Source organism: Phodopus roborovskii, unplaced genomic scaffold (genome assembly GCF_943737965.1).
Source record: "Phodopus roborovskii unplaced genomic scaffold, PHOROB, whole genome shotgun sequence".
In the NCBI taxonomy this organism is placed as follows: domain Eukaryota; kingdom Metazoa; phylum Chordata; class Mammalia; order Rodentia; family Cricetidae; genus Phodopus; species Phodopus roborovskii.
In genome coordinates this window covers 17,655,692-17,677,500 of record NW_026125295.1, presented here as the reverse complement: position 1 = coordinate 17,677,500, position 21,809 = coordinate 17,655,692, and the positions used below count along the sequence as shown (strand labels likewise).

The following is a 21,809-nucleotide window of genomic DNA, read 5'->3' as shown; positions in this document are numbered from 1 at the left end:
ATGCCCGCACCCTCAACGAACTGGGTGTCCTCTACTATCTGCAAAACAACCTCGAGTGAGTACGGTGGCATTCATGCTGCGATTAAGTATCTACTGTGTTGTGTGTCTTTGTATGAAGCTGTTTGACATGTCAATCAAGTCCAAAGTTAAGGAGAAAAAGATAAAACAAGACAAACAAACAAGCAAACAAACAAACAAACAAAAAAAACCCTACCACTTTCCTGTTTGATGTCATGTCCTGTTTTCTTTTCCTTCCTATGTGGCTTCTGAACCTCAGGCTTACTCTGTATGTTCCCTAGTGTGGCCTTTGTGCTATGAAAAGAATGCATGCAGGCATCGTACATGAGCCCTCACAGAGGCAATTTCAAACCAGCGAGGGGCTAGAAGAAACAGTGGCTGCTGCTTTACCCTTTAGTTTAGCTGGACAGAAACGACTTCACACACCTACACCTCCACTGTCTGAAAAACAAGTGTGGTTAGGTTTCTGCAGATGTCAGAAACAGCTAGTCAATTTGAAACTTCAGGAAAATGCAACACATTTTCCCCCCGTCCACTTCACTTAAGTTTCTTTTACTAACAATTTTTTGGAAGTGACTCCTAAGAAAAAAGGAATGGATGCCAACATCTTTCATTTGGCACAGGTCTGATCACTGTAAAGGTCTTAGAAGGCTGTTTCCAAAAATATCTGTGGGTTTTTCTTTTAGGAGAAGTGGGAGTTGAGAACTTATGCCTTGTGTCAAGCGAAGGGTGGGGGAGGGTGGGGAGAGGTGCAGGGGTGGGTTTGGTCTGAATAAAATGTTCCTGTTCCCCACATCACTAGGCTTAGGACTCTTGCCTTGTTTAAGGCATTTTGGGGTTTTGTTCCTAGAATGGCAGAGCAGTTTCTGAAGCGTTCCTTGGAAATGAGGGAGCGGGTTCTGGGGCCAGATCACCCAGACTGTGCCCAGTCCCTGAACAACTTGGCAGCTCTTTGCAATGAAAAGAAGCAGTATGAGAAAGCAGAGGAGCTCTACGAGCGAGCCCTGGACATCCGGAGACGAGCCTTGGCACCTGACCACCCTTCCCTGGCCTACACAGTGAAGCATCTCGCTATCTTGTATAAGAAAACAGTAAGTCCGCCCCGCCACACCTGCATGCTTTATAATGTACCACGGAAGCCGTGACTGCAGCCAACTACTTAGTTTATCGTCTGATGGGAGGTTATTCAGGTGAGCTTTTTAAAAGAGCATTATTTAATTTCTAACAAATGAGAACATGGAGGTATATGTTGTTTCAGGTTTAATTCAATTAAGATACCGATTTGATTTTCTGAAAATGCATTCCAACTACAAATCTATCAACATTGTGAATGACTTCCTTTCAAATATGAACAGTTTTATCAACTTTATGAATGAGATCTCATATATATATATTTTCAAACCCCCTTACTGTACTTGCTATTAACCAAATCACCCAATGGCCAGGGCTTCAGACATTGCCTTATTTTTTTTTTTTTAACAAAATTGTCAAGTTGTTTCACTCTTTGACTTTATCTACAATTAAATATCAGCTCTTTGCCATGGGAGTAAACTTGGCTTTTTGTATCTGTTCAAAACAAAACTTGGCCACAGTCTGCTTTGAGAGGAGCGATGGCAGAGTTGTTGCCATCTTAAGAAGTTGGGTGACTCCCTTGCTGATGGTCCTTGTGTGTCTGTCCTTCCCTGTGTGTGTGTCCATCCCCACCCCATCTCTCCCCTCTCCCCAGGCACAGAAGCTCATGTAGTAAGAAGGGAATATGCTGACCTTTCAGGCCAGCTTCGGTGTGTTTTAAAAGAAAGCTCCCGAGGGGACTTGGCAGTTGGTGGGGAGTAGTTTTATTCTGATGCCTTCAGTCTTAAGTACAGCAACAGCCCTACAGCATCAGGCTTTTCTTTCACTGGAAACACTGGGGAGTAAATAAAGCACTTCCCAAATTGTCAGACGATGGTTGTGTTCCCACCAGCTCCATTTCTATAGTCTATTGGACTTCCAGTTGCTTGAAAATAGGCACGACCAGCTCTAGAAAATGCTTCTGCAACTTTACTTAATAAATTTTATTTCTGGGGGAAGCTCTGGTCAGATTATCTATGGCTTTCATGGTTGTGTTAAATTGTACTTTTGTTTTTAGGGAAAAGTTGACAAAGCTGTACCTTTGTATGAATTGGCTGTTGAAATTCGGCAGAAATCCTTTGGCCCAAAGCACCCCAGTGTAGCTACTGCCTTGGTGAACTTAGCAGTCCTTCATAGCCAGATGGTAAGCATCTACGTTTCAACTGTTTACAAATTAATAATCTGAGGGTAAAAAAATATGGATAAATACAGGTTAATGGCACAGTAAAGAAAATGTAAGACTATTTACCAGTTAATTCTTCCTTTTTAAATACCTCAACTTTATTGAGGTTGTATTTGTAAGCTGGTTCCTGTCTGAGTTAGAACATCAGCCAACTGCTGAGCTCAGGTTTGCGTTTCACCTTCTGGAGATCCTTGAAGCCACAGGACAGTCTCATAGCATCTGCCTAAAGGATGGGAAGGTCTTTGAGCAGCCTTGTGCTTTGGAGTCGGGTCAGACTGGGGCTAGGGACAAGTCTGAAACTTGAAGGAGTGTTTCCTAACTATTATACTGCTTCTCCAGTTATAATTGTTCATAAAATAGTGTTTACTTGCATCTCTTAGGAGGATATTAAGATTTTTAAAGTGCTGACCAAAGTAGGTCAGCTCAGTATAGAATACATTAATAGTCATTTCATAAACAGTGTTGTTTAAGTGAGCACGATTTTTTTTTTTTTAATAAGAAAAAGCACAGTGAAGCCCTGCCACTTTATGAGAGAGCATTAAAGATTTATGAAGACAGCTTGGGGCGGATGCATCCTCGAGTTGGAGAAACGTTAAAAAATTTAGCTGTTCTCAGGTAAGAAATTACCCTGTTTTCTCATCTATCCCAGGTCTTTAACAGTTCTCACTCATCACAGAACAGCACGAACTGTTTATTGCTGGAAGTAGTCTTTCTTTGGGAGGAGAGTAGTTGTTTTGGTCTCCTGTAGCTTTAGATCCTCAGGTGATACTCAGAGTAGGGTGAGGAAGGTTTACTTTTTGAAGGTATGTATCGTGGCCTGTAGAGAAGATGGCTTATACTGCTGACTGCCTCTTGGGCGATAGGGCTACTTACTGACCTCAGAGCCAATGAGTTAAGTATGTGTTGAGTTTTACTCACTCCTGTGTATTCATCTTGGGGTACAGATGGTAACAACACTTGTTACCATTTTTTACCAAACCCATTACAACACGGTCTTAATGGTACATATACAAAAGACATAATCCATGATATAGATAGATGAGTTTGGGAACTCTGGCCAACTGGTCTACCTGGATGAGTAGCCTCCAACCCTATGACCATATATAAGGAAAAAGCAAGTGCAGTGGGGATGGGAAATTATTTGTAACTTGATTTTCTGTCTCTAGGATGGCTATTTAGAAGAGACAGCTGCTTCTTGCTAATAAGTATATTTCCCATGCTTTTTCTTTCAAAGCTATGAAGAAGGGAATTTTGAAAAGGCCGCTGAACTGTACAAAAGGGCAATGGAAATAAAAGAAGCAGAGACATCACTTTTGGGTGGAAAAGCTCCTTCAAGGCAGTCATCGAGTGGAGACACATTTATCTTCAAAACAACTCATTCTCCTAATAGTTTCCTACCCCAAGGACAAAGGTAACAGTGCCAGGTTTTTTTTTGCAGGAATACCACAGGATAAAACAAACATCTGGAACATTCAAATTCAAAACAGTGTTTTTGAAAGAAAATCATTTTTCCTACTTAGTGTTATTTAACTGGTATTTGTTTTAAGTTGTATTGGATTGCACTGAATTGTTGTGTCCAGCTTAAATTGATTAAAGAATCCATTTCCTATGGGATGAGATCCAGGGTGTAGACATCAGTGCCCTAATGGCATGAGGAGTGGGTTGGTCTCTGCAGCAAGAGCTGACAGGAGCCCATGGTTTAAGAATTCCATGATTCTTTTGCTTCCTGGAGAGCAGCCTTAGCCCTGTCATTCACTGGTCTTGTTCTCAGCAGGGGTCTGACCCAGTTCTCTACCTCAAAAGGGCTAAAGGGATGTTTATGAAAGGTCTGAACAATCTTCAATGGAATAAACTAGATAAGAACTCTTGTTTTTCTGGGTTTGTGTGTGAGAACATGCACACACGTGCATCTATATATGAAGGCCAGAGGTCAGTTGCTGTCCACCTTGTGTGTGTGTGTGTGTGTGTGTGTGTGTGTGTGTGTGTGTTTGAGATCCTTTGGGTTGTTTTTGTTTGTTTGTTTTTGAGACAGGGTCTCAGTGAACTGGTGCTCACTTAGCTAGACTGACTGGTCTTCTGGCATCCTGGTAATGGATCCACCTGTCTCCACCAGAAATACAAGAGACAGGAATACAAGCCTCCATCCCTATGCCCAGCTTTCTAGAGGGGTTCTGGAGATTGAACTCAGGTCCTTATGCTTACATAGCACTTTACCAACTGAGTATCTCCCAGCATCTTACTGTGTGTGGTGTGAGTCTGTGTAGCTCAGCTTGACCATGAACTCATGACCATTCCCCCTTGGCCTCCTGGATGCTGGGATCACAGGTGCATGCCACCACGTCTGGCCTTGCTTTTGAGTCTTCCTTTCCCCTAAGCTGATTTAGTCAGCCCTTGCTTTCTGTGCTGTCTCCAGGGAAGTTTGTCACTTTGCTGCACCACAGCGTCTGATGGCAACTGTACCATTCTCTGTACCATTCTGATCTAATTGTGCTACAGACCTGACTCCCAGCTACTCACAGGATGAGACAGGAGGTTCTCAAGGTCAGGGCCAGCTTAGAGTGTGGAGTGAGTTCAAGGCCAGCCTGGGTAATTTAGTGAGACCTTGTCACAAAATTTAAAAAGTGGAGCTGGGGATGCAATGGCCGTATGCTTCAGACCCTGGATTTATTCCTCAATGCACAAAAAAAGCCACGACAATTCCATTTCTTTCTTAAATGGTCTAAATCAGTCTCCTTTTACCTCGTCAATTAGTTGTCACTTTTATACTGAAAATTAAATATTTTTATAGACTTTATAAATATTGCCACATTAGGTATTGTTTTTGTGTATTTATAGTAAAATTTTCATCAATTTTAAATCTTATGAGATCTTAATATGTATTATTATAACAACAGAAATTGTATTCCATTTTTAAAAGTACAATTGCCAAGTTCTCCTTTTTTGTACTTTTTTCTTACTAGAAGGCTACACTTTGCATTATTATTTAAAAATAAACATTGAACATGTTTTAGCAGACTTGAATATTAGTCAAGTTTACTCAGTAGTTTGATCAAATTTTAGAACTCTGGTATCTGAAGGCTGGGCTCCGTGTCATGCAACTTCCTCGGGGGGTGACGACATGACTACTGCATCCCCCTGAAAGTCCAACAATTCAAGTAAAGCTTAAAAAATTCAGGGACCACTATTTCTCAAGAAGTATTCTGAAAAAAATTTCATTGTAAAAATTGAAAATATGTCTAGTGATTTGAAAAGTTATCTTCCAATCTAATATGCTAAGTTCTGTAAGAAATACAGATTTACCAAGGCGACATAAATGTAAGTTTCAAAGCTAAGCATACCCTCTTCTTGACTTCACTACAAACATGAAAAAAAAATCATATAAAATCCTAGAATCTCAAAACTAGTACATTAAACTAATGTCTAGAGTTGGTCTTTACAACTTCATTTTACAAGTAAGGAATGATTCAACTTTTGCTAACATTTCCCAATACACACAACTTAGACATTCATAGATTCATTTCATAACGTTGGGGTAAAGATCCATCAAAAATTCAGATCAGCTGACAATTTTAGTGGTCACAGTTAGGAAATGGAAACCCTTGCAAAGAACAAATACCTGTCACTGCAGAGGCAATTCATCTTGTCCACTACTCAGGACAAGCCTTGCTAACTCTCACTGTTTAGGGAATCAAGTTGAAATGAAGTATTTAGGGTCAGTCTATATGACGGCGTACATGGTCTGGACACTGCATTCATGCCTGTTCTTCGGTAGCATGACGACTCCAGGCACTTGTTACAGAAGGCAATGCCTTTCCTTGGTCAGTGAAAATTAGAATACAATTGATGTTTTTTCCTGAACGTATTTGTCTGCCCACAAAAACAGCTTGTGCTTTGTCTTAAACATTTAAGTCACAGGTTTACACACTGCCAATGAAGAAGATACTCTGCTCGTTGATGGGAAATGTTCTTCTGTGTATGTTTCTCTTATTGGTTAATGAATAAAACACTGATTGGCTGATTGGCCAGACAGGAGATGACATAGCTAAGGATATAAGTAGGGACAAACAGGAAATCACTCGCTTCTCTGCGGAGACACTGAGCAGTCATCATGTAGCAGGCAAAGGAGTTTCAGATCTGGCAGTCTCCGTAAAGATAGACCACATGGAAATACATGTATCAGTAGTTAGTTATGGGTTAATAATTAAGACAGCTAGCCAATAAGAAACTCAAGCCAATGACCAACAGCCTTATACCTAATACAGCATCCCTGTGTTTCTTTGGTAGCTGAGAAGGGCAGCAGGACCTACTAGGCCAGAAAGCTCACGTTAACAGCTTCTACTCATGGAGAAACATCTGAAGTGATGTTTTATTGTATAGGCTGATTGTCTCAAGTCACTTCTGGTCAGATTAGCAGTAGTGGGTAACTGCAGGGAGCCATTCGGACACTCAGACACTTGCCAGCCATAGCCTCCAGGCTAAACATCTCACCTTCCCTCTGTACTACTTATAGTCCAGGGCCTCAGTCCACAGACAGGCGGCTCATTCCTGTAAAGGAAATTATGGGATGGGATTACTGATGCAGTTGTAGAGAGAAGCAAGAAGCAACTGCGTGTTCCACACAGCATACAACTCAGTGAAGATTCACATGCCAGTTAAGGCGGCCCTAAGTTTTATTAGTTCTGATTTTTTTTTTAATTCCAAGGGAACAGAATAAGCACAGAAAATCAAACAAATGCCAGTCCACTGTCTACATGTTCTTCATCTTGGCCATGAGATCTTCCAAGCTTTCACCAGAATCTTCCACTGTTACTTCAGAAACAGAGCCCTCTTGCTGTCAAGAAAAGAGGGAATGCAATGAAAACAGCCATACAAATCTACTCGCCCAAAGTTTACTTTACCCAGGCTCAATGTGCTTAAGAAGCATATTTATCGGATACATATTCTTTATATTACCCACCAAAATTTTGTTCAGGAGGTAGCAACTTCAATATTCTTGGCATTTCTACTGAGTGTATTTTTAGTATAAAATTACACAACCTTATAGTGGATCATGAAGTTATAGTACATGTATATAGTATGATGTTCACTCCATAATAAACCTAGCGCCTCAAATCATTTCTTTGTAATTAGAACATTCAAAAACCACTGTCTTTGTGAACATGCATTGGTGACTACCCACAGCCACCCCTCCCTCTGCGACAGTGACCAGAGCTTAGTGTTCCTAACTAGCTGCAGCTTACAGGCTGCTTGCTAGCCAGCCTCTTCTCCTCCTCCCCCTGCTCACCATTGGGAGCACCGCTCCACTCTACAACATCAAACCTTTTAGAGCCCATAGATGAGTGAGATCATGTGACGCTTGTCCATCTGTGCCAATCTTATTTTACTTAATCACTTCCAGGTCCGTCTGTCTTATCACAAATGACAGGTTGCCATCCTCTCATGGCTCAAAAGTGTTCCATTGTGTGTGCGCATCTTTTATTAGTCAATGGGCATTTTGGCTATATATGCTTTAGATATGTACCGACCCTCCCCCATGAGACTGCCGGATCACATATATCACATACACGGTAATTTTTTAAGTTTCTGAGGAGCCCCCATTCTGTTTTCCCTAACAGATGCACTAATTTGCATCTATAGCAGTGCATTATGACATTCCAGCTCCCTTTCTGCACACTCTTGCCAGCACTTATTTACCTGTCCACCTGGAGTGAAAAGTACCTCACTGGCTTTCATCTGCAGCCCCTGACTGTCAATAATATTCAGTGATTTCTCAATACCTACTGCCTACTTGTATATCTTTTTGTCTGGTGCTCCCAGCCTCTGCTCTGTCTTCACTTGAGAGTCTGTATGTCTGTAGGTTGATTCATGTGCATGCTCTGTCTGTCTGGCTGTCTGTCTGGCTGGCTGGCTGGCTCTCTCTCTCTCTCTCTCTCTCTCTCTCTCTCTCTCTTTCTCCTACCACCTCTAACCTCCCACCCACAACCTCTGCTTCCAGGCTGTTATTACATATACAGTTTCATCTCAAACTGCACATCTGCTTCAGCCTCCTATGTGCTAGGACCACAGGCACATACCAGCACCCTTTCCTGAAGTACTTTTAAATGGGTTTGTGGCTAAAATTATCAGCATATGAAATGAAAGTAGTATTTTAATTTAACTAAAATCTATTATCCTTGATACATCTGTGGATTTTTGGAAGTCTCAGTTTCTTAGTTTCCAATGAGCTGTGCCTGTCTCCATGCTGACATTGAACACTTCCCAGCACCTCAAGGTCAACCGCACAGCTATCTAGAGGAAACACCTCAGTAGCCTACTGACATAACATGATGCTGAAAGAAGAGAAATACATATTTTCTCTTCTCTGATATTTAAGTATGCGTAAACCAGATTTCACAAATACCTTCTTTGGGACTGTGTATGCCACTGTAATTCCCTCGGGTAGGTCGGGAATGGGCCCTGAAGAGTTCTTCAGTTCCTCTTCGGAAACCTCAGACACCAGCTCAATACCTGCAGGATTGAATGTGAGGCTGTGCTCATTCCCGAGAAATCCACAGCAATCACTTGCTTTTGTTCCCTCTTACATCCCCGCCAGAAAGCACTGTAAGAATTATCAGAGATCTTGCGCAGTCTTATACTCCCTCCCAGCAGAGCATGCTTCCAATGTGAGTCTGGCGCGTGGAGGCCTCCTACCCCACTCGTTGTCCTCATGTGTTATCTCTTCCTCCTCCTCAGGGGCAGCCTCCTGTGTGGGGCGTGTCGCTGCCTTCTTCTGTATAAGGCAAGGGACCAAAGCAGCATTACTCCTCAGTTCTCTGCAGCACTCCCCAAGAATTCACACAGGGTCTTCATCTTACCAAAAGCAAAAATGGGTTTTTGCTTTGAAGTATGCTAAATTAACTACAACTATTAAAATCTAGAATCCATTTATATCATATTCTCAAGCTGTTTCCTTTCCAAGTTACTGTCCTGGACTTCCTGACCAATCCATCGATTGTGTATACCTTGTACTCTTCTTGCTGCTTCCTGCAGTTTCTGTCATCACACTGAGGGTTTGGCTTCATGGACATGGTAGGAAAAAAATCCTGCATTGCATTGTATCCGAGGTAAAAACTGACCGTGCCAAAATTTAACAGAAACCTGGAAAAGAAAACCAAATTATCCAGGTACAGTGGTGCCTACCTTTAGTCCCAGCATTTGGGAGGTAGAAGCAGGCAGATCTCTGTGAGTTCTAGACTAACCAGGGATGTACAGTGAGATCCCATCTCAAAACACAAAAGAAAAAAGAAAATCAAATTATATTTAATAAAGAAAAAAGTACTAGAAGGAAGTGAATTTCTAAAAAAGACTTAGGAGTAGGTAATCAATTTTCTAACAAACAACCTAGAAAACAGCAACTTTCTCCACCTTATTTATAAAACTTGGCTCACAGTAGCTGCTTGGATATTTGTTGAATGAAGGAAGCAAAGGAAAGTATACTACCTTTCATCACTTATAATGAGCTATTATTTTTGAACCTCTACTACACATAAACTGCTGGCAAGTAAAGTATGACATGCTAAACTTCAAAGCAGCACATTGATCTTAGGAAACTCCAGTATGGATGATGTGCTTTTAAAACCTGAGCTACTGGGGCTTGGGAGATGGTTCAATGGATAAAGGACTTGCTATGGAAATATGCGAACCTGGGTCTGGGTCCCCAGGGGCCACAAAAAAAGGCAGGGATGGCATCATGAGCCTATAATCCCAGAGCTGAGATTACTGTACAAGTGTCCAGCTCACTATGGATGGTGACCCCCTGGGCAGGCAGCCTGGAATGTACTGGAAATAGGCTAAGTGAGCCACGGGGAACTAGCAAGCAAACATCACTTCTCCATGGCCTCTTTTTCAGTACTTGCCCCAGGTCCCTGGAATCCCTGCTCTAATTTCCTTCAACAATGGAATGATATGAAAGTATAATGCAAATAAACCCTTTCCTTCATGAGTTGCTTTCGGTGACAGTGTTTTGTCACAACAATAGAAACCCTAACTACGACAGCTTCTATACTGAATGGGAGCTGTGGGGGTGGCTCAATGGGCAAAGGGTTTGCCATGCAAACATGAAGACCTGAGTTCAGATCCCCAAAATCCCGGTAAAAGCTTGACAATTGTGCATGACTGTAATTCTAGTGCTCCCACAGCAAGGTGAGAGGCAATATAGCAGAGTCCCTGCAAGCTCACAGGCCAGCTATCCTGGTACATGCAAATGCAAACAATAAAAGACCCTATCTCAGACAACGTGGAAGGTGAGCAATAGCAACTGAAGCCTCTCGTGAACAGCCTAGATGCATGCCTGTACATACACACAAACATGAATGTATGCACACACACATATATATATATATATAACATGCACATGAATATAAAAATGAAAAAAATGACAAGAATTTTTTTTAAAAAATATATGTTCTAAATATGTTAACAAGGGCTGAAAAAAAATTTTAAAACCCCAGCAGATGATAGTACCATGATCATTCATAGGAAAAAAACCTAAGTCCCCAAACTTTTTTCTATAAGTAAGTGGAAACTGAAATAGCTATTCTTCAGATTGGCAGAGCTTTAAGAGTTTGATGATACTAATGTACTTGACAAGTGCCCTGAATCTTTAATGGACAGCATAATCCCTTTCCAAGAAAAACAGTTGATATTTGGTGAAATGAATTGCAGAAACCTACACTATACATAAACGCTGTATTCCAGTACTAATGTCAGATGCTGTGTGTAGCACTGGTGACAGCAGTGATAAAAGTAGGCACAGCCTGATGTACAACCCAGAGGGGGTGTTTTTGTCACAGGACTGTTTCCCTTTTAGTACTATCATTAAGCGTTCTTAGCACCTACTGCTGTAAGACGGGCCACCTGCTCACCCACCACAGCCCTAGTTCACCCTTCTGAGTTCTTGTACGTGTGTCTTACTTATTACCTCTGCTGGAGCTACACTTCTGATACTGGGATGCCTCATTCACCACGCTGCAGTTGGTGATTATCGTGAAGACTGAGGAGACCTAACTAGGCTACTAAGTGTGAAGTTGGGCAAAAATTAGCCAAAGTTAGAGAATTCTAAAGGACACTGCTTTCAAAGAGTGAATTGGTTATAAACTGACAAAACTTTAGCTATACAAAACCTGTTTTCCTCATTTTCAGCTACAGTTAAAACATGCATTGGCAGAGTCTGGAGTGGGATAACAGAAGTGTTCTTCTGGTTTGAATGACTTTCCAGACAGTGACAAGATAGTACAAACAAATGGGTTTGTGCCTTGGTCTCCGCCCACTGTCAAGGTCGTACAGCTTTACCTCATTTGTGTAATGCTTCTTAGAGTCAGTGTCACACGACATTTCAATAAGCAAAAGACCACATATGCTACAGTGGTCCTATGGAGCTACTTGGTGTATCACTGAAGTGCACTGAATTTGCACTATGCTGAAAATGCCTAATGATACATGAAATAGCCTCTCATCCAGTGATGTAGGACTGCTGTTATCATTTAACAAGCTACTCCAAATGCAGGGAGTAACTGACATTTAAATAAACATGTATGCATGTATATGCTCACATAGGTACATGAGAAGACACATGTAATGCTAATAAAAGTCCATGTATGTATGATCTACATACGTAAAAGAAAATTTAAGGTAACTACTTAGTTGACAGTATCAATTCTTAGAAATACATTTTAATCGAAAGCATACAAAACCAGTCAGAAAAATCAGCCCTCACTTACTTTAATACGTTTTGTACCAAGATGCCAGCAACCACTCCCATGGTGGTGGGGAGACTGGCCGCGCAGACGCCCTCTCGTTTCAGGGTTTTTTCATCAATATTTGAAGCAACCACAAGTGGAGGCGCACACTACATGAAAGAGAATACACCAGTTTCAAACAGATTAGAGCAACGGAAATGTTCCAAATTGTAGACATCAATTACCGGAGATCACTGATACCCAACAGTGACAGTGAGCCAAGACAATGCCTACCGCAAAACAAGCCGACTCTCCAGGGATCATGAGCTGGATGTGCCCGGACACTGCATTTTCACTGACCCCAGACTCCATCCACGTCTGACCAAGTTCATTACAAGCCTGCACAGGAAAAAGTGAAAACACAAAGCAGCGAAAATTACTGCCAACCTCCTTTGCGGAGTATCAGGTGTCATCTAAATGGATTCTGAGGGCTCTGGGGTCAGAGAGAAGAGCTGCAATAGTTGAGTAATATCAAACCACCGCCTCCTAGATTTCTTCAAATTAATATAAAAACTTACTTGTCTAAAACTTCAGCAATTCAAAAATCATAAGAATCTTTGAAAGAACTGTATTTTATTTTGGGGAAATGTTTTCAATTTATATATTTAATCCTAGTAAGACAAAAAGTTAAAACCAATGGTGAGTTAGCAAGATGGCTTAGTCAGTAAAGATGCTTGCCACCAAAGCTGATGACCTGAATTCAGTCCCTAGATCCCACATGGTCTCATCCCACTGAGAGAACCAACTCCTGCAAGTTGCCCTCTGACCTCCACAGGGATATATGGTAGTATAAGCATGCATGCATACATGCATACACACACACAGAGTAAATGAGTGTAATGTAATGAATGTAATGAAAACTTAATGGTGACTATCATAATATATTCCTTTACATTAAAACCACACATTGGAAATGTCTGCTACCTTATCTGTAAGAGAGTGAGACACTGTAACATGCCACAGTGAAGCCAAACGCTCTTATCACACATTTTAAAAGCAGGCTGTGAAAATAGAGTTTAAACTTATAACTATTTCTAACTAGAACACCAGGTTAGACCCAGGGCTGCAACCCCTACACAACACTCACTGTGTTTATTGCCATTCGAGCTTCAAAGTTGTCCACACAGCTGAGAACCAGGTCAACAGGTTTTCCTTCTTCTAATCCACCATTACTGGAGAAGGAAAGTAAACTGTATTTACTTTGTATCCTCATTGTAAATACATTTCTTAGGACATTTCTTCTGTCCTAAGGCTTGGTGGCTGACACCTGTAGTCCTAGCACATGAGACTGAAGCAGAACCCCAGACAGTATGAGATTCCACCTCAAAATAAACAACCAAAAGCAAACCCAAATCCCACGGCCCACATAAATGCCCCACTGTTTCTTGAAGCAGATCTCAAGCTTGTGCCTTCCTGGTTCAGCCTCCCAAGTGTAGGATTTACAGGTGTTCACCACCACACCCAGCGAGACACAGAACACACTGAAACTGGATTTTATTTGTGCAGTCAGTTTTCGTTCATTAAATGTTTGAACACAGCTATAACATAGTGTTTAATGTTAATGACCTCATATAAAGTGTTAAGCCACTTCCTGAATGGAGAATTAATGATTCCATACTAGCAAAGGAAACACGAAGTCTGTCACAGGGCTGTCCTCACCCTATGGTCTCTCAAAGACATTTACTCTGGTTTGGTTCTTTAGCCCTGTAGGGATAGAAGCCAGGGCCTCAAGCATGACAAGTAAAGGCCCCAACTGTGAGATACACAGTCTATTTTTTATTTTTTTATTGTTTTGAGAAAGGGTCTATGTTGCCCAGACTAACCTCGAACTGGTGCTGGAATTCAGGCCAGTGCCACTGAGCTCAGCAAGTGTCACTGCCTTGTTTGAGCTTTCCTGCAAATATACACTTCATAAAGCTCATAGAATAAAATTACTGAGGAGTCCTGGCAGGCTGAAGAAAAGGTTTCAGGCATAAAGTACTGTCTAGAGCATAGAACATAAACCTGAGGGCCTCTGTCGAATCGTTGTAATTTTCAGAGGGATTTTTCCCCCAATTTTATTTCTGGAACATATATATGTTGGTGTGTAGACTACATTCTAATACATAAACATCACACAAAAAACTACTTTTCCTAAAAGCTGAAAAATTTGTCAATAGATTTTCTAGCACTTGTTTAACTGAGCTAGACATCAGGACATTACACAAAATATTCATAAATTTTACCTTATTCTATTCATGAAATGTTCAAAGTGTTCCACTGTGGTGATATTGTAGTTGTGAACTTCAAATACCACATCAGGGTTAATGTTCCTAAGAGGGAAAAGCAAATGTTACCAACCCTCCTAGTAAGAAGAGGATGGAAGGATAGAAAAGGTAAAGACAGATGGACTGGTGTAACATATCTACACACTATCTGCAGATGACCAGTGCCCTATGCTATTTTCTTACAAATAAACTTGAGGCAAAAATCTGTTTAAAAAAAAAAAAAAAGGACAGAGAAGCAGAAAGGAGAAGGCTGAAGGAGGATTTATTTTTCAATGGGTCTGAAGATCCCAAGTCTTCCTCGGCTGCCATTACTGCACTTCAAGGATGAGAACACACAGGTCACCTGTGTCCAACCCTCAGTGCACACACTGCTGCTGCAGCTGCCCAACACTGCACTCGATGACTATGTCCTTCTGCAAGGTCAACTCTGGACACCTAGTGTGGACTCGCCTAAGATTTCAAGAATGCTTCCATAGTAACACAGAGCACCTGCATGCTGGGAATAAAGCCTTCAGTGCTGCTGGAGTCCCAGTACAGCCTGATTAAGTTTAGTCCAAGAATGTTTGGGGTGGGCAAATTAACAGCCTGTGAACCCAATATAGCCCAGTATCCATTCTGGTTTGGCCTTTAAGGTAAGAATTACCTGGTTTGGGTTTGGTTCTAAGTCTATGCCCTGCAGCCCTGGTTAGCCCAGTACTTGCTGTGCAGTACAGGCTGACCTCAAATTTGGGATACTCTTCACATGTGCCTAAATTCCTATGTGCTGGGATTTGCAGCATGTACCATCACACATCACTAAGAACAATTCTTAGTTGTTGAGGGAAAATCTTTTTCAGAGTATTTCATGACATGAAAATAGAATTCAGATTTCAAAGTCTAAAACTCAAGTTTTATTGGAACAAAGGCATGTGCACTCAATCACGTTGGTGCTGTCTGTGGCTAATCTCACACTGTGCCTCCACAGTTAAACAGTGGCAGCAAAGTTGAAAATATGCACACTTTAGCCCTACACAAACCCAGGTAAAGAAGTAAGAGAGTTCTTTGCATAAGTGACATATGCTTTTCATAGAGAAAAATCCAAATCCATTTCTACTTAGCTTAGCTCATAGTAGGTACAAAACAAGACCCCAGTGCATGTGGCCCTCTGCCACAAGTGCAGTTACCTCAAGGTGTGCTCTGCTGCTTGAACTTTACTCAGTCCTGCCTGATGAGGCTGGAAGAAAAGTCGATTCATGTTGGCCAGTTCCACCTTGTCATAGTCAAAGAGCAGTAACTAAAATGAAAACAGCGGTATTTCAGTGAAAGATGACTTTAAACTAGTGGGTTTTCTGATTGACAGGCTTAACGTCAGTGGCACAGTAACAGTTAATTCTACGGAACCTGGTGTCTTAATTCCCTGACTGTCCTGGGAGGTAAATGCGCAGCTCCTCTCCTGAGCCTTGCTGAACAGCAGGCACTCAGCTAATGCAGGACTCTGGGTGCAGCTCTCCCCTAACCCAATGCTGTGCATGGCTTCTATAGACCAGCGCAGACTGCCTCAGTGAGAAAGGGAAGTCCGTTCCACTTCACACAAGCATTTTAAAAATTCTGCAAGATCTTATATAATTCCCTTTTTTTCCTTGACTCCCTTGGTATGACACACCAGATGACTAAGCTGGGGCTACAAATCATTACTCCAAAGAGAATTGTCAAGCAGTTAATTATATCTCCCACTTTATTCTTAGGTCCTACTTCAGTGTTTGCTATTGTACACACATCACTTAAAATGCGCAGATCACTTAAAATGCGTAGATCACTTAAAATGTGCAGATCACATTTCTTACCAGTAAGAACAGGACTTATGAATCTAGAAAAAGGAGATTTTAGTCTCTTTTTCTTTTTCTTTTTGAAGTGCCGGGGATTGAACCTGGGACCTAATCCATGGTAGGTAACTGCTCTACCACAAAGCTACATCCCCAGACCTAATTTTATTCTTCTCAATACAGGAGCTACAGTAACAAAGAAACAAAAAAAAACAAACAAACAAAAAAAAAAAAATATATATATATATATATATATATACCTAGCGAAACCTTTAGTATCTTGATGGCAACGATGCCACTTAAGCCCTTTATCACGCCAAGTCCCTAAACCATGGCTCATTCAATAATATTCACTAAGTGGGACAGAGTATTAAGTTGGAGTTGTGACTCCTAGTTAGTTGGCTTTCTGAAAAGTGGACGTTGTAACACTGCAGCTTGGCTTCGGTCACAGGAAATGATGACGACTTTCTGGCCTGCCATATATCTGGAAAGCAAAGCCACTGACAAAGACTTGGTGATCCAGGGAGCTGCAGCTATTTGCAGAGACAAGAAACGGGTTCTGGGTCTCCTAGGCACCATTTCTCCACTAATTAGCTTCTTGCTTATCTATTTTACAGACAGAAGAATTCCTGAAAATTATCTGTTTATAGTCTTATAAACCTGGGTATAAAGTGGGATCACTGGAAGAGTTACTGAAAATAAAGGAGTCTGCATCTCACTGTCAGAATTCTAGTTAACTATCATGGGTGTAACTGGACATGAGAACTGGCCATGTCTTCCCAGGTGATTCTAATTACAGTAGTCCTTGAGAATGACTGCTGAGGCCTCACCTAGCAGCATCTGCATCACCTGAAATTGTTAGTTTGGGCAAAAAGCACTTCACCAACATAAATATGCAGAGTCCACTAAAAGACAGATTCTGATTCAGTTGTATGCTCTGCAGATTAAGTCTTCCTTCCTAGCAAATGCCCAGGAGAGCAAGGCACATAACCGGGGTCTGGCAGTCTGTTTTAATATGGCCACATACTCAACTTTTACTCATCTCAAGCATCTCCTATATTCTGTCAACAGGTACTCAAGTCATCAGCAAGCAATATTTGACCTGCTTCTGTAAACCACTTCAAAGATACTAAAATTGTAATAAGCATTTTAAGTATTTTGTTGGCATCATTTTTATATTGCTAAATGAGGGCCAATTTTGCAACCTCTAACTTTTAATATTAACTTACTGACAAATGATATTGAAGACTGTATGTTTTATGAAAATAACAGGGCAGATAACTGTGGAAACTTATCTATTCAACCACTAATATCAATAGTCCTGGCTTTAATAAACCTGAAATTGACAGATTAAATTCTGGAAAAAAACCAAAATGGGTTAAATAAAAAAATATAAAACATCCCCTAGTTCAAAGTAAAAGCTATCCATTCTCTGTGTGGTTTAATTGATCACATAATAAGATTTTCAGGATCTGAGTGCCATTTAAATGTACTACTGTCTTTTGTATTAAAGGGTTAATAAGACAAAACTCTATTTTTAAAACACTGTTGTGGGGGGACTTGGAGGAGTAAAAGGAGTTGAGGATGCAGTCAGGTTGTATTATATGAGAGAAGAATAAATAACAAAATAATAATAACTTAAGAAACAATACTTTAGTCATTTGGCAGAAGTTTAAATCTTCCAGGGTCAGCACTTCTGGAAATCAAAATATATGCTCAAGGCTGTATCCTGTTCCCACAAGTTGGACTTGGGCTATTTGGAATTAGCCAACTATGCAGGAGTGTGGGGCTGAACTCTTACACCAAAAATGAGGCATAGGGACCCTTATATTGGGAATAAAAAACTTACCAGAACCCCTACTGGGTATCTTGCCTGCTTGATTTGGCATGGCTATGCACCCTCCTGTAGAAGCAAATTTTTACCTTGCTAAAATTAAATCTATGTGGTCTTTTCCTGGGGGGGGGGGGCACCCCAGAACCAGGTTCTGTATCTAAGTGTCTCACAGGTTCTGTATCTAAAAATAATTCCAAATTACTTACACATTACACGACCCTAAACAAAAGTTCCTGAACACAATTAAATACCCTTTGTTTAACTGGCAATAACATGAGCCTTTGTTAGGAGAGGGATATAACTCAGCCTCTTGAGAAGAGCAATTTCCATCAATACCACAGAAATCAATAAACCAGTGCTTGATCAGAAGAGTGCTAATCTGTACCTGATTTGCTGCGGGAGTGAACATTTCCCTATTGGACAGGCAAAGAGAAATCTTTTTACCTTACCAATGCCACATCTTGTCAGCATTTCAGCAGTCACACTACCAACTCCACCAACACCTACGACTGCAACAGTGTAAGCACGGATTCTCTGTGAAACACAATGATACGCGTGCTGGTTACTACTCTTCATTTGCTTGGTCACCAAAAACTCTTCTCATTTACTGAAATCAAGTTCAGAAGCTTGGCAAGGGTCATCATACCTCATAGTCACTGACAATTCCCATCCGTTTCAAAGCCATCAGGCGGCTTAAAAAGGAAAAAAAAAAAAAAAGCTTCAGAGTTTTTGCAGTCTTTTTGATTTTTATTTTTTATGTGCATGGGTGGTTTGCCTGTATGTGTGCTTATACAGGCAGTACTGAAGGTACATGCAGTGCCTGCAGAGGCCAGAAGAGGGTGTCAGATCCCCTGGGACTAGAGTTATGGATGGCGAATTCCTATGTGGGTGCTGGGGATCAAACCTGGGTCCTGTGGAAGAGCAGTCAGTGCTCTTAACCACTGAGCCATCTCTCCAGCCCCAAACTTGTAATCTTAACAATGGTATTTACAGACATGTGCCGTCAAAGAAAACAATCACCAAAATTGCATTATTAGTGTTTCTAAAGAGGAGGAATCTATCTGGACATAGTGGCAGGCATCTGTAATCCTAGCATGCTAGAGGCTGAGGCAGGAGGATTAGGAGTTCAAGACCAGTCTGGGGTACACAGCAAATCTGACAACCTACTGACCTTAAAAGCTAACTTTTACTAGGTAAGATTAAATCACTGGGTAGGTTTAAGAACATGGACTTTCCTGAGTGTAGCCTGTGAAACATTTTTCTTCTAAAGAACTTCCTTTATCCTAATGTGCAGCTAAGATCTACACCTAATGGCTTAAATGTTAAGGGCCAAAGAGAAGTGTCATTATTTTCCCATGCTGTATTAGTATATAAAGAAAATAAAATAAACTCAAGTTCTCTGTCAATGGATGATGTCAACTTCTGGAAGCATCTGTTGTATCCCAAGGACTCTAAGCACTTCAGCTACTGCTCATCTGTTCTACTACCTAAGAGTGAATGAGAGTGTGTGTGTACTGCATATGCATATACACACACGTACAGAAATGTATTATTTTTCATTGGTTTCTTCTTTAAGGCACACGTGGATCCAGGGTTGGTAGGAAAGTCTGCAGTCCACTGGGCTGCCCCTTTCTTCCCACTTTCACCTCTATGTGATCGGACCTACAAATGCAAACTACTGCAGAGTTTTCACTTCTGCTTTTCAGTCTTCCGAAGCACTCACTTGTAAATGTCCATTACTGCTGCACAAACACTTCCCACCCCAGTAGCCTTGGCCGCTTTGGTTAGATAACTGTTCACTGCTGGATGGGGGTTTTAGAACTTTCCCTTTCCTCCATAATCTCCATCCCTCAAGGCAGCAACTGCGGCTTCCTTATGCCTCTATTCTCCTCATGCTTTCACTTAGCTGACATAACTCCAGTAGTCCTCTAAAGCTCCTCAACACACATTCCCCTGCAGGGGTTTCCAGCGTCATCATCTGAGTGTCTCTAGACCCACCTAACTCCAGTAGTCCTCTAAAGCTCCTCAACACACATTCCCCCGCAGGGGTTTCCAGCGTCATCATCTGAGTGTCTCTAGAACCACAGCACACGTCAACCATTGCTCTCTTTCTGGAACTTCACCTATGTTAAAACCACCCAGTTTTTATCCACACTACTTACTTTCTGACTTATTGGGGACAAACCTAATGCCCCTCAGCTTGTGTGGTTTACCCTAATCTATCTAACGTAGCTGTCTAGCACTCACTTTTTTCACCTACAGAATAAGATCGAAATAGCAATCCCATAGGGCTGTGATGAGAAGAAAAACAGGTAACTGAAAGGCCTAACTGCATGCTACTAAATGCAATCTTGTTTTAAGTCTTGTTTTAACCACTTCTCATGAACTGACTGCTTCCGCCTTCTTAACTATGACAGAAATGGGCATCCCTGTGGCCCCACTTTACAGGTGGAACTCTTAAGCAGCTCAGCAGCTGTCAGAAGTTACTGGCTATTTAGTAAGCTGAGAAACAAATTCACTCAGCTTTGGTGCAGAGGTGTTCCCTTAACCACAGCTCTGTATTCCCCCTCCTAAATTACTAAGTCCTTTTAGGGAGAGCAAAGGACAGGCGTAAGCAGGCCTAGCAAAGTCAATAGCCAGAGATGCTGCTGAGCCCCCCAGTCACTAACTCTCCCTTGCCCTGCTTCATCTAAGTTACACAGAAAGGCCTTTCGGAAACTGTGCTCTCTCTCTCTCTCAGCTTCACGTGAGATGTTATGTTCTGACAAGAGTTTACTGCAAGGCAGACTAAATAAAGGACAAGGGAAACAGGAAACTGGGCACAGGACAGCGGGCACAAGAGCTGCACCATATGGATGCCTGGCCTGGATTTTTTATAAAATTAAATGTTATTTTTTTCCTCTTTGCAGGTGGAAGGGGTCTTCATTGCATAGCCCAAGCTGGTTTAAAACTCATTATGTAGCCCAGGCTGGCTTGGCACTCACGATAATCCCCCACCTCACCTTACCGAATGCTGGGATCGATCGTGAGCCACTACGCTCAGCAAGGATTATCTTCCGACTGGCACTAAGACGTGGCCTTGCCTATCTAGGAATAGGGCCTCCACAGCAAGAAAGGATCACCTGTAGGGATTGGAGTCCACCACCTCGGAGCTCATCTTCTCGATGCGTGTCCGGCCGCCCACGACGTGCCGGCTTCTCTCCCGGGCAAGTTCTTGTTCCAGCTCCTCAACCCGCTGCCGCAGCCGCTCCACCGACTCGGCCATGGCTGGGCCCCCAGCGGCCGCCGCTCCCAGCCTGGGCCTCCGCCGCCGCCGCCCCACGCTGCTGCGATGGACGCACGAATGCAGGTAGACCAGGGACAGCCTTCCGGATCCTGACACCCGAGGAAGAGCCTCCAGGCACCCCAGTTAGACACGTCTCCGCCACGCCCGCCGGCCTTCCGGCGCGCCACTTCCTGTACGCCGCCGCCATGGCTCCCCTCGGCCAAACACTCCTCAAAACAGTTCCCTGGAACCGCTAAACCGGGTCGCAGCAGGGCCAGCGTCACGTGTGTCTAGGTCAGGCCGACAAGCGACTCTGCCTTTCTAACCTAGGAGGCCATGAGGAACACCGAGATCTTTTCCTCCCGGACCCACGGCCCCGGCGGACTCTCTTCTTAACCGGACTTCACAGGCCTTCCGCCTGCTGCGTGATTGACACTAGGGTGGAAGGTCTCTGTGTCTTCACTTTGCCCGAGTGACGTTTGTGACCTTGTTTTTCTATTGAAATCGGGACCTCCAGCTCTGACGCTGATAGAAAAATCCTAAATTGGGGCTAC

General features: G+C 42.2%; 2 protein-coding genes across 2 annotated transcripts in view; one reads left to right on the top strand and one right to left on the bottom strand.

Annotated features, from left to right (window-relative positions):
* The window catches only part of Nphp3 (nephrocystin 3), a 42,695-nt gene extending 38,487 nt beyond the window's left edge, over positions 1 to 4,208 (top strand). Inside the window, exons 23-27 of the mRNA XM_051205960.1 lie at positions 1 to 55; positions 869 to 1,109; positions 2,147 to 2,272; positions 2,811 to 2,926; positions 3,546 to 4,208. The exon at positions 1 to 55 is cut by the window's left edge and continues 73 nt beyond it. Of these exons, the coding sequence (XP_051061917.1) occupies positions 1 to 55; positions 869 to 1,109; positions 2,147 to 2,272; positions 2,811 to 2,926; positions 3,546 to 3,726 (719 nt within the window). The 3' untranslated portion in view covers positions 3,727 to 4,208. The remainder of the gene's footprint in view (positions 56 to 868; positions 1,110 to 2,146; positions 2,273 to 2,810; positions 2,927 to 3,545) is intronic.
* A 2,803-nt stretch (positions 4,209 to 7,011) lies between these two features.
* Uba5 (ubiquitin like modifier activating enzyme 5) lies at positions 7,012 to 21,436 on the bottom strand. Its single transcript, XM_051205928.1, has 12 exons — positions 21,113 to 21,436; positions 18,637 to 18,682; positions 18,435 to 18,524; positions 15,518 to 15,627; positions 14,313 to 14,399; positions 13,175 to 13,259; positions 12,322 to 12,426; positions 12,070 to 12,197; positions 9,313 to 9,448; positions 9,002 to 9,080; positions 8,712 to 8,818; positions 7,012 to 7,142 (listed from the first exon to the last, which is right to left on the bottom strand). The coding sequence occupies exons 1-12, from the start codon at positions 21,253 to 21,255 to the stop codon at positions 7,059 to 7,061; spliced, it is 1,200 nt and encodes a 399-aa protein (XP_051061885.1). The 5' UTR covers positions 21,256 to 21,436; the 3' UTR covers positions 7,012 to 7,058.
* Positions 21,437 to 21,809: the final 373 nt, after the last annotated feature.

Excerpts from the sequence above, each read along its gene's own strand:
- Uba5 (XM_051205928.1), bottom strand. The coding sequence starts at position 21,255 with ATGGCCGAGTCGGTGGAGCGGCTGCGGCAGCGGGTTGAGGAGCTGGAA. Across the intron at positions 18,525-18,636 it reads GAATTGTCAGTGACTATGAG|AGAATCCGTGCTTACACTGT; the intron begins GTATGATGACCC and ends TGTGTTTCACAG. Across the intron at positions 9,449-12,069 it reads TTGGTACAAAACGTATTAAA|GTTTCTGTTAAATTTTGGCA; the intron begins GTAAGTGAGGGC and ends TTTCTTTTCCAG.